The 14,352-nt window shown below is 63.6% G+C and overlaps 3 protein-coding genes across 3 annotated transcripts; 2 read left to right on the top strand and 1 right to left on the bottom strand.

Annotated features, from left to right (window-relative positions):
- Nucleotides 1–114: 114 nt before the first annotated feature.
- On the top strand, nucleotides 115–2,893 carry CHLRE_08g367050v5 (uncharacterized protein). Its single transcript, XM_043064954.1, has 2 exons — nucleotides 115–478; nucleotides 612–2,893. Exons 1-2 carry the CDS (start codon nucleotides 284–286, stop codon nucleotides 813–815), a joined length of 399 nt encoding a protein of 132 aa, XP_042921955.1. The 5' UTR covers nucleotides 115–283; the 3' UTR covers nucleotides 816–2,893.
- Nucleotides 2,894–2,984: 91 nt separating this feature from the next.
- On the top strand, nucleotides 2,985–6,101 carry CHLRE_08g367000v5 (uncharacterized protein). The gene is made up of 3 exons (XM_043064953.1): nucleotides 2,985–3,123; nucleotides 3,259–3,329; nucleotides 3,442–6,101. Exon 3 carries the CDS (start codon nucleotides 3,494–3,496, stop codon nucleotides 5,513–5,515), a length of 2,022 nt encoding a protein of 673 aa, XP_042921954.1. The 5' UTR covers nucleotides 2,985–3,123; nucleotides 3,259–3,329; nucleotides 3,442–3,493; the 3' UTR covers nucleotides 5,516–6,101.
- Nucleotides 6,102–7,402: 1,301 nt separating this feature from the next.
- Nucleotides 7,403–14,324, bottom strand: CHLRE_08g366950v5 (uncharacterized protein). The gene is made up of 5 exons (XM_043064952.1): nucleotides 14,201–14,324; nucleotides 13,948–14,000; nucleotides 13,458–13,552; nucleotides 11,398–13,232; nucleotides 7,403–11,210 (listed from the first exon to the last, which is right to left on the bottom strand). Exons 1-5 carry the CDS (start codon nucleotides 14,243–14,245, stop codon nucleotides 9,876–9,878), a joined length of 3,363 nt encoding a protein of 1,120 aa, XP_042921953.1. The 5' UTR covers nucleotides 14,246–14,324; the 3' UTR covers nucleotides 7,403–9,875.
- Nucleotides 14,325–14,352: the final 28 nt, after the last annotated feature.

Genomic DNA, 14,352 nt, shown 5'->3' with positions numbered 1-14,352 from the left:
CAACCTGCCTGAACCCTGTCCCATCACACTGCCACGGGCTGCCGGATTATTGGTCGGCCGGATTTGGTGCCCGCCCATGGCTGAAAACGGCAGGAAGCGACAGCGCAGCAATTTGGGGTTGTTTTGGGGCGCATACTGCATATTTAGATTGTATTTTACGTTAAAGGTACAGAGTAGGCCCTCTTTGCGCCTCGGTATCAAGAAGCCCAAGCCGCTAGCGAACCCTTGGGCGGGCCCTCTGGTGAGACCTCTAGTGAGACCTCTAGAGAGCCCTGAAGCTCAGATGGCTCAACCAAGGCTAAACGTGCGCGGGGAGCTGTCCAGTATCATGAGAGCCAGCTCGCTGGAGTTCACCGACGATGACCCGTGTATGATTTTTGAGCCGAATGCCGCCGGGCTGCAAGCTCATAAGCCGACCAGCACACCAGCGGCAAGCCACGATGAGCTGGTGCAGGTTATCCTGAACGCCGGCATGCGGGTGCGGGTGGATCTGTCCCTCACGAAGCATACTCAATGCGCAATGCTCTTTGTATGACATGGTCCTGAATTAAAACACGAAAGTAGATAATCTGGAAGGCCCATAATTCGTGCGGGACCTGCGTTGCGTGCAGGCCGCTCAGCACGCGGACGGCCGCGCGTCCAACAAGTACTTCTACGGCACCGCGAACGCATGGGTTGCCGCGCTGAACGCGCTGGGCGCCATCGCTTGGGCCAAGCACGTGCAGGACATGCCGGACGTGGGCGAGCTGTGGCAAGTGATGGGGTCGGCGGCCTCGCTGCGGTTCCTCCAGTACCTAGTGCCCTTCAACGAGTGATGCGCCTTAGGCCCTTAGCAAACCGTTTGCGCGTCTGCTGAAGGCCATGACTGAATTGCCCGCGGTGACTCCTGTGGCGCCGCCTGAGCTAGGCGCGTGGGTGAGTCATGTGCCATTGTGGGCTAACCCGGCGCTGTGTGAGGGCGGCCGCACGTGGGAAGTGGCTTTCGCGGATTTGTTCGCTCTGCCGGGACTGGCGTGTGTGGGCCAGCTGGTTGCAGCGCACGACGGCCTGAACGAACTGCGGCAGGCATGTACACGCCCTTGGGGCGTGGGGCTCCCGGTTTGGTGAAGCGTGTGTGGAAATGTATGTGACTGCTGTGTGGCGGCGGGTGCTGCACTGGAGTACGCGGGCGCGCCTGCCGTCGCCCCTGCCGGGGCCGGCGTCGCCTCAACAGGCGGCCGACCGGTTTGCGGCGGCGGTGGCCCTTCTCCCCGCTGGCTGGGCTGCCGCCGCGCGTGCGGCCCGGCTGGCTCGGGGGCCTGCCGCTCCCGGCTGCCGACATCGTGAGTGCTACGGCGAAGGAATATCTATTTTTTTGTGGCGGCGCCGCCGCCGCAGTCACCGTCACACGCTGCTATGTCGCCGTCGCGTCGCCTCAGCGCCACTGGCGGCGACTCGTTCGGTGTGTTGCAGCGTCAGAGCAGCATGACGCGGCGCTCCGCGGCGCTGCTGACGCCGGGCGGCGGCTCTGGCGGCGGCTCTGCCAACGGCGGTGTCGGTGGCGCTGGTGCCGCAGGCGTCGGCAGTGGGGTGCTGTACGGCATCTCTGAGCACCGCCCTGCCGCTGCCGAGGTACCGCACCCACCCGCTCTCCTGAGCTTCAACCCGCCGCGGCCGCCGCCGCTGCCACCACGTCTGGAAGCGACTGGGCGAACAGCAGCCTGCGCGCTTCGACTGACCAGGTGCAGCAGCGGCTGTGTCGCCACCACAGCGTGCAGGGCGAGTGCTTGACTGCCTCCATGGATGGGCTGCGTCCCTCGGTGACACGACGGAGCCCCCGCATGAGTGACAGCAACGGCCTTGGCCCCAGTTGCAGCAACAACAGGCGCCTTTGCGGCGGTGGAGGTTCGGCCAAGCTGCTACAGCCTGGACTTGGTGGCAGTAGCAACTTCGGGCCCGGCGGCGGCGGTGGTGGCGGTAGTGGCGGTGGCAGTAGCAGCAGCAATGGCCAGCTGCAGCGCGCGGCGAGCAGTGACCTTGCTGGAGTGGCGGTGCTGCAGGCGGCTTTATTGCATGCAGGGATGGGGCCGGCGATGATGACTGCAACTGTGACGGCGACGGTGGCGTCAGCGGCGTTGGTGGGCGTGGTTCAAATGCATGAGGGACTCGCAGCGGAGGTGGAGGCGGAGGCGGTGCCGTTGCGTGTGCAGCCGACGGCGACGGCGCCGCTGGGCGCTGCGCAGCCGTGGCGGCAATCAAGAATCGGGGGCCGGGCGGCGTGAGAGGGGAGTGTTGGGTTACAGTATGCGGAACGGTGATTGGCGATTGGGCATGATTCATGGATTTATAAACAAGGACTGATGGCAAGCGGGTGCACGTTGTCTCGGTACCTTGGTGCCGCCGGGGTGCACAGGCATCGACGGTTTACTTATAGCCGGGATGCAATCTTGATGTATGTTCCTTTGGTCCTTCATTGATGTGTGTCTTGTACACGATGCAGAAACGGCGGCATGCCTGGTGCAGTAATGCAGTTGTCAGGAACCGCATCAAGAGTATTGGAGTACGGTATGGACAACGGTTGGCAGCGGCACGCGTATGGGCGGTGGTGGTATGACGTCGAGGGCTCTGAGATACGGTATTAAAGACGCGAACACTGCTTGTCAGAAGGATTGGTGGGATCATATCGATGTACATCACGCTCAACAAGGGCGAAGCGCGAGCGGCAACGCGTGGCTGCGTGCCTTTCACCGACGCGCGAATGAGGGGGGCTGGTTCGTGTCAACGACCGGTTGGTCTTCGCCTGTTTGGCATGGCCGGATTGTTAAGATGCCTGTACTTCCAGTGTATGCTTATGTAGAGCGATTTATGTTTGCAGATTATTACGAAGCGGTCTCTTGTGTAATCCTTCAGGATCGACTTCAGAGCGACCTCGGCCCCGCACAGCAGGCACCCGGGCCTTGCTCAATAAGCTTCGCTTTGTGACCAACTTATGTAGTGCTATGCATGATGCTCAAATTAATAAAGCTGAAGCTGGCGTCAAGGAGCGCGGACACGACTCACGGACACGACTGCTCAGTTCGCCGACCCTGTTAATACACCAGGATTCATAGCAACATATAGGAGAGCACACAGCAGGAGATGAAGGCAAGCGTGAGGCCGCGGGCACCTTGGAACAGAGCTTGGAAGCACGCTCTGCCGTCGCTATAGCTTTGCTCTCGGTCTATGGCGCACTTGGGTAATCTTGAGTAATCTGCAAAGGTTGACACGCCGTCTGCGCAGGTCCGGGAAGGCCAAGAGGAGGGTGCTAAGGCCATCGCTCGCGCGGGCCACGAGGTGATTGGATTGCTCAGGTAAGTTCCTTCTATGCATGCCGCGGACACGCGTCAAACCCGCTGCGAACGCACACGCGAAATCTCGGCCACCTTGCTCACCCCGCCTGTCCCCTGCACTCCTGGACTGCAGCGCTGCTCGCACCAAGCACGCGAGCAACACTTCGTTCCACTATGACCACCAGATGAAGATTATCAGCAACAGGCTGAGCGTCAAGCCCTCGCCCAACCGGTTGCAGTTCGGGCCGCCTCCGCCCGGACTGACACCATGGCAGATAGCAGCACAGCAAGCCCAGGAGGAGGTCGAGGCGGAGGCTGGGGACGACGACGAGCAGCCGCCGCAGCAACAGCCGCTACCACCGCCGCAGCGGCCGCAGCGGCCCGCGCAGGTGCCAGAGGTTGCGCTGCCGCTGTCGCCTCCGCCGGCGTCGACTGCTGTGCATCACGCACAGCCGTCGGACCTTTCTTCCATCGCCCCGACCTCGACCTTTTCGCCCTCGGCGTCCGCCTCTGCCTCGGAACCAGAATGCACCATTAGCGGCGCCGAGTCGTACACAGAAACAGTCACGATGGCGGTGATGGAACCGTCACCAGAGCCGGATTTCGGCATAGGGCTGTGTGAGCGTGAGGAGCCAGCGGCCGGGGCCGGGGCAGAGGACGAGGAGGACGAGGGCGAGGACGGCGGCGCTGCCTGCCTCAGCGTTCCCGGAGAAGTGGGCGCCGGCTCTGACCAGCAGCTGCCGAAGCTACTGCCACCGCTCTCCCTGCGCGCCGCCAGTGTTAGCGCCAGCGGTGCCGGCTACAGCAGCACCAACGGCCAGAACCACATTGCCCGCGCCCTGGGCGGCGGCAGCACCGGCAGCGCCACCGGCAGCCGGCGGCACTTGTCGCAGGCGGGCTCGCGCGCCGGACGCGGTGAATGGACGACGTACGTGCGCGTCGGGCCGCCGCCACCAGGCACCAGCCCCCAGAATACCTTCCGCCGCGCGCTGAGCCGCAAGGCCAGTCGCAAGCTGGCAGCCTCAGGCGGCGGCAACGGCGGCGGCAGCTCGAAGCTAGGCGCCAACGGCGGCGGCAGCTTGAAGCTAGGCGGCGGCGGCGGCAGCTCGAAGCTAGGTGGCGGCGGCGGCGGCGGCGGCAGCTCGAAGCTAGGAGGCGGCGGCGGCGGCATGGGCCGGCTCGGCGGCTTCGCTGCAGTGGCGGCGATGCACGACGATGCGGCGCACCACAATATGCCGGCGGCACTGGGGCCGCTGCGGAGGGAGGACGTGATGGCCCTTCCGGACATCGCAAACATCGGCGTTGGCGAGCGCGTTGGCGAGCGTGGTGGTTCTGTGACGTCGAGCCAAGGGGGATTGTCTGGGTCGGCGTCGCGGGGCGGGCTGCTGGGGTTGGTGGCGGCAGGCGGCACGGCAGGGGTAGGCGGCGCGGGCGGGAGCGGCGCCGCATCGCCTGTGCCGGGCGGTGGGAGTGCGGCCACAGCGTCTGCGTCAGTGACCGCGGCGGTGGGGGCGGGCGGCATGGGGCCGCCGGTGCAGCGACGCTTCAGCCACAGCAGCAACGGAGCGCCCGGGGCTGGTGGTGGTGGCAGCGGTGGCGGCGCCCCAACCGGACTGGCGCTGCGTCCGACGCCGCTGCAGCCGGCGCCACCAGATTCACCGACGCCGTCCGACACGGGTCGTGCCAGCTCCTTCGTGGGCCCCTCGTCCTTCGCCTCCACCTCCGTCGCCATCGCTGCGGCGGCCGCTGCAGGCACTGGCTCGCCTTTGCGCGTGTCTATCACAGCGGGCAGCGGTAGCGGCGGAAGCGGCGGCGGCAGTGGCGGCGGGGCGCCTCACCGTATGTTTGCCGCAGGCGGCGGTGGCCGCCGGCCGCTGAGTATCACCACAAGCGGCGCGATTGCGTTAGCCAACTCCTCTGGACCCTACGTCCTCCCTCCCACACCGTACGGCGGTCCAGCGCCGACCATTCCTGGCGGCGGCATTCCCGGCGTCACCTCGCGTGGCGGGTTGGGGCAAGCGTCACAGCAGCCTCCGTCGTCTCAGGGGGCAACGCCGCCGCTGGCGTCGCAGAACTCCCACTCACTTGCTGCAGCGGCGGCGCGCAACACGCTGCCGTCGGCGCCGGCGGGCGCTTCGGTGGCGGCGGCAACCGCGAGTGCCAAGGGCGGTGGGACGGTGGAGCGGGCAGCTTCTGGGCCGCAGTAACAAAAGGGGAGTAGAAAGACCGGGGGGCATTAGGAGGTAGTATTCTAGTAGAGCGCGTGAATAGGTCGCCTTCGGCGCTTGAGCGTTGAGGCGGGGCGGCTGCCGGCTGTGTGTTTGTGTTTCTTCAACTATTACCGGTATGCGTTTTATGGAATTGTACAAAAGAAACGTGGTGAGGTAGCCAATGGCATCTGTCTAGAGTTCCAAACGCGGCAGCATCGTGCGGCCGAAAGGGTCGCGTCTGTATGAAGTGTCGGTGGTTGCGCAGGGGCAAGCAGAAGATATTCATCCGATTGATTGGACGGGGCGATTGCATACTGTGTGGGTCAAATGGCTTCCGTGGCACTGTTACGGAGGTGAGCAGCCGCTGGGAAAGTCATACAGCTGGGCGTTTGTCCGTTGCGTCTTTTTGTGATTGTTCGATGCGCGTGTTAGGTGATTCAAGGGGACGGGGTGGTTGGCGTCGCATGCAGATGTTCGGAAAGGAGAGACGGTCAACCCCGTGTGCGCGTGCGCACGTGCACGTGTGTGCGCTGGGCCATCGGCACATGTGCGCTGTAACTCATGGGGGTGTGGCTCCTGCCGAAAGTCCCCAAACCGCCATGTGCCGAGACAAAAGACGGCGGCCAGCCGCCCGTTCTTGTCGGAGCTAGACATTGCCCCTAAAACAAGATACGATGGGGGGTGATGGAGGTGTGCTTGAGGTGGGCGCGGCGTTATAGATTGCGCAGACAGGGGGGGGGGGTAGGAAACAAGGGGTGTCAGCTTTGTACAGCTGGAAAATGGGCTGAGCCCCATGTAGCGCAAGGGATGTGACGATGGGCACCGGCGACATTAACAGCACCCTTGCAAGCCCATCCAGCGGGACTGGCCACTATGCCAACGCCGTGCCGAGGCACCGATATGCCCTGTCCCCGCCACGCCACGCCACCTTACCCACGCCACTTCACGGTCCATGATATTACAAATGCACCTCACCCACATCCCACTCAAGCACCGCAAACGGCTTGCCGGGCTCGGGCGCGGGATCCCGGGCCGCGACACATTTAAGGCTCGGGGACGCATGGTTTGGCTGTTGCAAACAATTTCGACATTCTTGCCCCAAGACGCTTGTCGTCGACATGTTTTGATACATGGATGTAAGATATTTAGGGGCCGAGAGCTATACTCGCGGACTGAAGAAAGTCAAGATGTCCATGGACTCACGAGGTCGCTTCTCGCTCCGGCCGAGTTTTCCCTGCCGCCTATTTTTCTACAATAGGGAATAGCAAGTAATAATACGTGGCACTCGCGGTTTGCGCCAGTTTGGCACTTTTTGTCGACGCAGGCAGGCACGCACGCACGCACGCACGCACGCACGCACGCACGGACAGGGGCAATCCTGGGGGGCTTCGCCCCCCCTGGATCGCTTCGCTCAGGGGGCTCAGCCCAAAAAAACAACGCAAACCAAGATAGACGGCGGAGTGTAGGCTCAGCAGCAGGGGGCCCGTACTGCGTGCGTGTACTATCACTTATGAACCAGGCACTGGCTGCTCATCAGTAATCACACCCGCCCGCAGCCCGCCGCAGACGACTGTACGTGTGCGGCATGCCGGTACGTACGCAAGCGAACATTCAAGGGCTGGGAAGGTGACGCAACGCCACATGGTAGCACAGACGGCGCACCTTAAAAGTGTTGAGGACTGCGGTCTGGGTGTTGATAGCAGCCGCATTAAGGGCGTAGGTCACGGTCCACCAGGCATTTAAGTTGAATGTATTTGTAGCCCATTTTCCAGCTTGTTCGATGAGCACGAGGCAGGCAGGCAGGCAGGCAGGCAGGCAGGCACGGACAGGGGCAATCCTGGGGGGCTTCGCCCCCCCTGGATCGCTTCGCTCAGGGGGCTCAGCCCAACAAAGTGCCAGACCCCATGCCCCGAAATCCCCCGGGACCCCCCTTGAGGGGACGACCGACCCCCCCACGGACAAAACCTTGTTGTTTAGGGGTTAAAAACCCCTCCATTTAATACCAAAGTGGTGCCAATCGACTCCTCTTGACGAGCACTATCACGCTGTGCCATCAGCGGTCCTGTTCTAAGACTTCGGTCACACGCGGGATCCTATCCATTGAAATCCTCTTGACCCAGCCCACACCGCGCTCAACTCTCTGCCGTGTGACAGTTGCACAGTGTGCATCGGCAGCCTTGTTAAACGTAAATTCATGTGCACCAGCGCTAGAGAGCCCAGCCGTGCACATGTGTCGAATGTGGGGACATGTGCCGACATGTCCACCCCCGGACGCGCAACTCACCTTCCCACGCTTTGTTTGTGTTTATTACGGCATAACATGCACATATGAACCTCGCAGTGCTGCGTTTGGCCCCCAGTTCTGCTTGTGGGGCGCTTCCCGAAATCCGCCAGGATGGGCTCCCGAAACCCGGTGGACCCCCAGGGACGACGACCGACCCCCCAACTTTGGCGGCCCAGAACTTCCTCACCAGACACCCCCTAACAAAAGTAAAAGCACGTGCATAATGCTCTCCTTAAGCTCTGTAATATTGAGCATGGGGTAAGAAACTGAGCTTTCTACCCCCCCCTGGCGCAGAAACCCGGGCAGAGGGATAGCCGTTACACATTTGGAAGAGATGGAGCCCACTTGCTGCGAAATGCCAACGTATGCACCAATTTTGTATTGTGTTGTATTGTTACACAGTTACAGTTGCAACAGGTGCTGGTGCTTGTTCGTCTTTGGGGATACCGTATGATACCATGCTTTGTAGCAGCGGGAAACCACTCGCAATCAATGCCCTACGCCAACAACTTCTCAATCATCAAGCTCATGTTGCTAGCCAGTCATCGATCACCGCCGTCTTCAAACGCCTGCAACAAATTGCACGCCCCGGTTCGAACCCGTACGCCCACCTTACTCGAGTCGCTTGGACCCCTCGGTGCTGGACGCGGTCGTCCAGCGCTCGCAACCAATCACGCATTAAATTGTCCAGGATTCACTCCGTTTCAACTTAGCACCTCAGCCACTAGCCATAGTCTCAGCTCCCAACCGAAATCGAGAGAGCCAGCATGAGACTGCGAACTAGGAGCCAGTGTCCCTTTGGGCTCCACTTGGGTGGACGAACACACGCCGCGCACGATAGCGCACACAACAAGTGTTCTCCGGTCACGGGAAAAGGGGCTGAGCCCCTCCACAGTCTGAGGCCGAACAACCTCATCGCCCGGACATAGCCGGGGTCGGTTTCCATAGGCACATAGCCAAACCAGGTGCCTAGGAATCGTGAAGCCACAGCAGAGCCAACCGCAGCCAGACACAGCACAGTTGTCAACAGCTGCACAACTTGTCATGCCGCTACGCATGCCCTGCCAGCTCTACCGCGGACCGCTACCTAGACACCAGCCGGCTCCTCAGCCTGCGCGCTTGCGCCGCTTCTTGGGCGGCGCTGCGCTCTCCTCCTCCACGTGGCCTTTCCCGCCCCCACCGCTACCAACATGCGCGCACGCGCCCCCGCTGCTGCCGCCGCCACCGCCGTTTGTGTTTAGTTGAAGGTTTGCCTGAATATACTGATGAAATCTTATTGAAATGTACCAAATGACCCTGTGCTCGAGGAGCTCTTCGAAGAAAAACGAATGAAAACAGCAAGGCGCAGTTCGGTAGTGCATGCCCCACAAGCCCGCTGTGATGCTACAGGCAGCGACGCACTGCAGCATGCACGCAACGCGAATGCGTGCATCATGATTCGAAGCGCAGGCCCTGCTCGATCTCCTCGCATCATGCCCCACGCCGTTGACCTGCCCGGTAAACCAAGCACATCAAAAGTCACAGCCCCCTTGACAGCCTGTGCCTCACCGGTCAGGAACAGCAAGCTTTTATTTAGTCTCGCTATCTGCGCCACCTTATTTGTTGTGCCCGTGCAATGAAAGCTGCATAGCCTCAACGGCTTAATCTCGTGAGGCATGCAGCAATTTGCGATCCTTGACCGTGCGCTTTATTGCTGTAAGCTATAATCCAGTCAAGTCCAGCCCGCAGTCTGCATCTGTCACCTGCCTGAGGTGCTCTAAAGTGACGCCGAAAGCGGCGACCTTTGCACTGGCGAGTTAGTCTTTATTGCCGTGACAAGAAGAGACTGGGGCGGAAGCCCAATGACCACAGCACCCACGCAACACAAATGTATGTTGGGCGTTAACCAACTTGCCATCCTGGGCGAAGGGCCACACACACGCAACCATGCAAATGCCCATGCACCCGCTGAAGTGCCGATCCGCCGCCTAGCTGGCTCGGCATCGTGGCCTCGGTGTCAATATGGGTTGCAGCAACCCGCAGCCTGCCGTGCACCTTACACCGCTGTGCACTGAGCAAGCCCGAGCCTCACTGCTACGGCCGCGACTGGCCGTAGCCCTTGGAGTTTCCCTTATGTAGCAAGCCGCTGAACGCGCCACGGAGCTTCTGCATCATGCCCTCGGCCCCCGCCGCCCCGGCTTCGCCACCGTCGCCGCCGCTGCCTGCACCACCCGCCGCTGCCGCGCTGGCGGCGGCGGCGGCGTCACCGGCGTTGTGTGTGCCGTGCATGCCGCTTTGGTGTGTCGCCAATGAGCCATGGGAGTAGGTGGGCGGCGGCGCGTGGGGCCGCTGGAATTCGCCCGAAAAGCGGCGGCCGCCGCTGCCACAGGTGGCGGCACGAGCAGCTCCGCCGCCGTTGCTGCTGCTGATGGCGCCTATGTCGGCCGGCGACACGTCAGCGAGTGGGTTAAAGCGCTGCCTTGTGCTGTGCGAGCCGGCGCTGACGTCACCACCCGTACCGCCCAGTCCGGCATAAGCATTGATGAAGCTAGCCGACAGCCGGCGCCCGCCCGTCGCCGGTGTCACTGGCCGCGGCGCTGCCAGTGCGCCCCCATCGACGGCGGCGGCGCCGCCGCCAGCACGCATTGCGACGGCGGACGTGGCGTCAAGAAGCACAGCGGCCGGCGTGGGGAGATGTGCAAAGCACTCGCTGCGAGCACGCGCCGCTGCCCCCTCCATCGCGTCATTGGCGCCGCCACCTGCCACAACGCTTTTTCCGGCGTAGGGGTTGTAGTGGCCTGGCAGGAGGGCGGTGGGCTCTGGCGTGGCCAGCTTGCACTGCCCCGAGAAGTGGTGCAGCTGGTGGCGACTGCTGCGGTGTGCTTGCAGCCGCGCCTGGCTGCTGATGCTGCCGCTGCCCTCGACACTGCCGTGGCTGCCGATGCAGACGCCGTCGGCGGACGCAGGCGCTGAAACGATTGACGGCAGCCGCTGCTGAGAGCCAGAAGACATCGCGCCGCCGCGGGGAGCGATGGCTGGCAGAAGCCCGCTGGACAATTGACCATGCGAGTTGGGGCTAGCCGCGGCTGCGGCGGCGGCGGCGGCGGCAAGCGCCGCCTCCGCGGTGAATACCGACGGAACGAAACGCGACATGCTGGTCTGCGGCACCTCCTCCATTGAGCGGCGTCGGCCTCCCATGATGCTGACGCCGACCCCGCCGCCTAGCTGCTGCATTAGTAAGGGTTCGTCGATGGAGCCGCGACGGCGCGCCGCCGGCCGAGGTGCGTCAGCTGTGGCGCCGCTGCCCGGCGGCATCGCCATGGAGGTGTCGGTGTCGCCAATGCAGCTGGCGTTGCGCGTCGGCGCGCCGCGCGGCACACGCGGAGCGTCGGCACCGCCGCGTAGCGGGCCGCCGTGTGGGGCGGCTGCCTGTGTGCGGTTATACATCGTTCCGTTGTGGAGATCTTAGCAGGTGTCTGGTTTTGCAAAGCGGCAACAGGCGCCGCCAACATTTGAACAGCCATGGTATGAAGAGCCACACGCGCGGTGCCATGAGAGGACACGCCTTCACACGCACGCACACGCCGTACCGGACACACGCCGCGCGCTGACCCACCTGCGCTGGCAGAAGCTCGGCACCCTCGTCATCGCCGCCGCCGCCGCTCCGCCCACCCAGCCCACCGTGACCGTCGGTGATGGAGTTGCGCCGCGCCGCAACGCGGCTGTAGGCACCACTGGTCACGTCGCCGGCAGCTGCAGAGGTCGCGGAGCCCGTGGGCGAAGCCGGTTCCGCCCACCCCTCGCCATCCAGCGTCGCGCGATGGGCCCTGCTGCCCAGCAAGCCCAGTGCCGAACTGCTCAGCCGGCGGTTGGTGCCGATGGCGGCAGACGACGCGGTGCGGCTGGGGCCGGTGCGGCCTGCCAGCGGCGGCTGCGGCGCCAGCGCGCCGCCGGTGGTGCTGGCGGCGGCTGCGGACAGGGCCGCAATGCCGGAGGCCTGGTAGGGCTCCACGGTCCAGAGCTGGGGCGCGGCGGGGCGCAGCTCTGTGTGTGCCACCTTCGCCAGCAGCCCCAACGTGTTGGCAGCCTCCTTCTCGGTGCTGATGCCGCCGATGAGCCCAGCACCGCCGTAGGTTGCCTCGCTGCGCTGCTGTTGCTGTTGCTGCTGCTTCCAGCTGTGTCCGTGCAAGTGGCCGCTGGCACTTCCGCTCGCGCAGGGGTCGGGAATGCCCATGGACAGCGCGCTGGGGCCGCGGGACAGCATCCGCGGGGGCGAGGCGGACGACAGAGCCCCGCTTTCGCCGCAGCTGCTGAACGTCGCCGTCCCCCCGCCCGATAGCTCGCCGCTGGCTGGCTCGCCCACGACGCTGCTGCGGCGCGAGGTGCTGCTGACGGCGCCCAGGTTGTGGCTGGCGGCGCGCGGCGGCGGCGGCGCCGGCATCATGAACCGCGCGCCCGCGCTGCTGTTGATCGACGCCGTCGTTGCCAGCGTCTCAGACGCGCCGTGTCGGATGCCTCCTGCGCTAAAAGCTGTCGCCGCAGCCGCAGCCGCAGTCGCAGCCGCAGCCGCAGCCGCAGCCGCAGCACCTGAGTAGTCGCCGTACGAAACCTGCGACGCCCGCCGTACAGGCGGCGCCCGCACGCCATTGATGCCGCCACTGGCGCTGGCGCCGGAGAAGCTGGCACCACTGACCTGTACGCCCGCCGCCGCGGCGGCAGCGGCCCATGCATCCCGGCTGTTGGCATCTACGTGCTTCCTGCCCACGACGGCGCCACCACTCTCCGAGGCGCCGGCAGGCAGGTTGGCCATAAACTTCGTAGTAGCTGTCATGGCGTAGACGGGGTCGGATCGGACGGGCTCGGATCGCTTGAAGCTGGAATCTGCGGCGTCCAATGAGCCGCGGCGGTAGCGCTTGGAGCGCGCTGTGTTCAGAGCCTCGTCCGCCCTGTCCACCAGCTCGGAGTGCGGGCCCTGAAGCTCCTGCTCCTCTCCCTCCTCTCTTTCCAAACCCGCGCCGCCATCGTCGCCGCCGCCGCCTCCGGAGACGCCGTGCTGTCTGTTGGGTTCCGCCAGCCGTTCCACCGAAAGCTGCGACATCGAGCGAGCGTGGCTCCTGGATCGCGCGCCGCCACCGAGCGAAGCCGCGGTTACGGATTCGGATCCGGATCCAGCGGGCTCATGCGGGTCCTTCTCCAATGCGATCCGGATCGGGAACGGCGCCACATGCCAACGGTTGCTGGGTGCCGTCGGCGTGTCATCGGTGCTCAAGCGGTCATCGGTATCGCCGTCGATAGTGGACGTGAAGATTGCGTTGCCAGCCAGCACGGATCCAAATTTGTGGCTGGCGTGTTTGATGGAAAAGTGTTTGGGAACATCTAACGCCAGCTGGGTGGGCTCGTCAGGCGCCACGCCGTCGCCGTTGATGGCCACTGTCTGGTCCTCCTCCGTACCTGGGCATGTGCCGCGTTACAGTGAAGATGAAAGTCCGTTAGTCATGTCTAGAGTGCGGTGTCCGGCCAGGGCCTGTCCGGCGTCTGGCTAGTGTTTGCTGGTGTCTTGGCTCCATTGCCCCGTCCCCCGTGCATGCGACACAACTCAAATAAATGCGGATCGGGCCGTGAGTGCCATTGGCTCGTGCCCCGCTCCTATATTCACTCCACTGCTCACTTACTCACCAAACTGCACACGCGCGGAGCTCGGTTGCGCCTGGAAGATCCGGTCGCGGCGCGACTGGAAGTGCATGGACGACCCATGCTCGATTCGAGCCTTCCTACACACCGTACCGCACATGTATGCACAGATTCCACACATGCGTGAGCTAGGGATGCAAGCTCAAGCCATAGGCAGCGCATGAAGGCGCGGGGACGGGGGCGGGAACGGGGTAGGCGCGGGCCTGACACGGTCAGACTGGGCCGTGGGGTGCTGTCCGTTCATGCTGTGCTTCTACACATGCAGTCACACGGTACATCACAGCCAGTGGTGTAGCCTCCCAGCCGGCGTTCTTAGCGGGACGTAAGGGCGCGTGAGGGACACGCAAGCATTGCGTGGCCGGCACGGTGAGGGAGAGGGGGCGCTGTGGTGGGGCACGGACATGCGCGCCCGCGCCGACGTGCCCGCGGCCGCGGATGCAAGGCAACCTTCCGTGGCTGACCCAACCTGACCTACCGCAGTACTTCGGTCGCGGTCGGTGGCGCTTCTCGCTGCCCGAGAATTTGTGTCTGCAGCAGCACGGGTTCGGGCAAGAAGTAGGAACTAGGCGAGTGAAGTAGGATTGTGGTTAAAGACTTCACAAAACGGCTTGCCACTGGAGTATTACTGCCCATATCAGATGGAGTATGCCTCGTGTTGGCCTCAGACCGCTAGACTGCTCTGTGAGGCAGCCCGAGGAATCGCACACATGTTTCAGTCTCCAGCTTACGAGCATGAACTCCCTGTCCTCATCGCGTAGTCTTGTTATACTCATGGCCTAATTTGACGCCTCCTTTGACGCGGAGGGATACTAGGTTGTGCCCCTGGCAAAGCAGTGGCTCACTCAGGCTCACTCGAGCGTTTTGTGCGCAATCTCAGTGC

Source organism: Chlamydomonas reinhardtii, chromosome 8 (assembly GCF_000002595.2).
Source record: "Chlamydomonas reinhardtii strain CC-503 cw92 mt+ chromosome 8, whole genome shotgun sequence".
Classification (NCBI taxonomy): Eukaryota; Viridiplantae; Chlorophyta; class Chlorophyceae; order Chlamydomonadales; family Chlamydomonadaceae; genus Chlamydomonas; species Chlamydomonas reinhardtii.
This window is presented reverse-complemented; position numbering and strand designations above follow the sequence as displayed.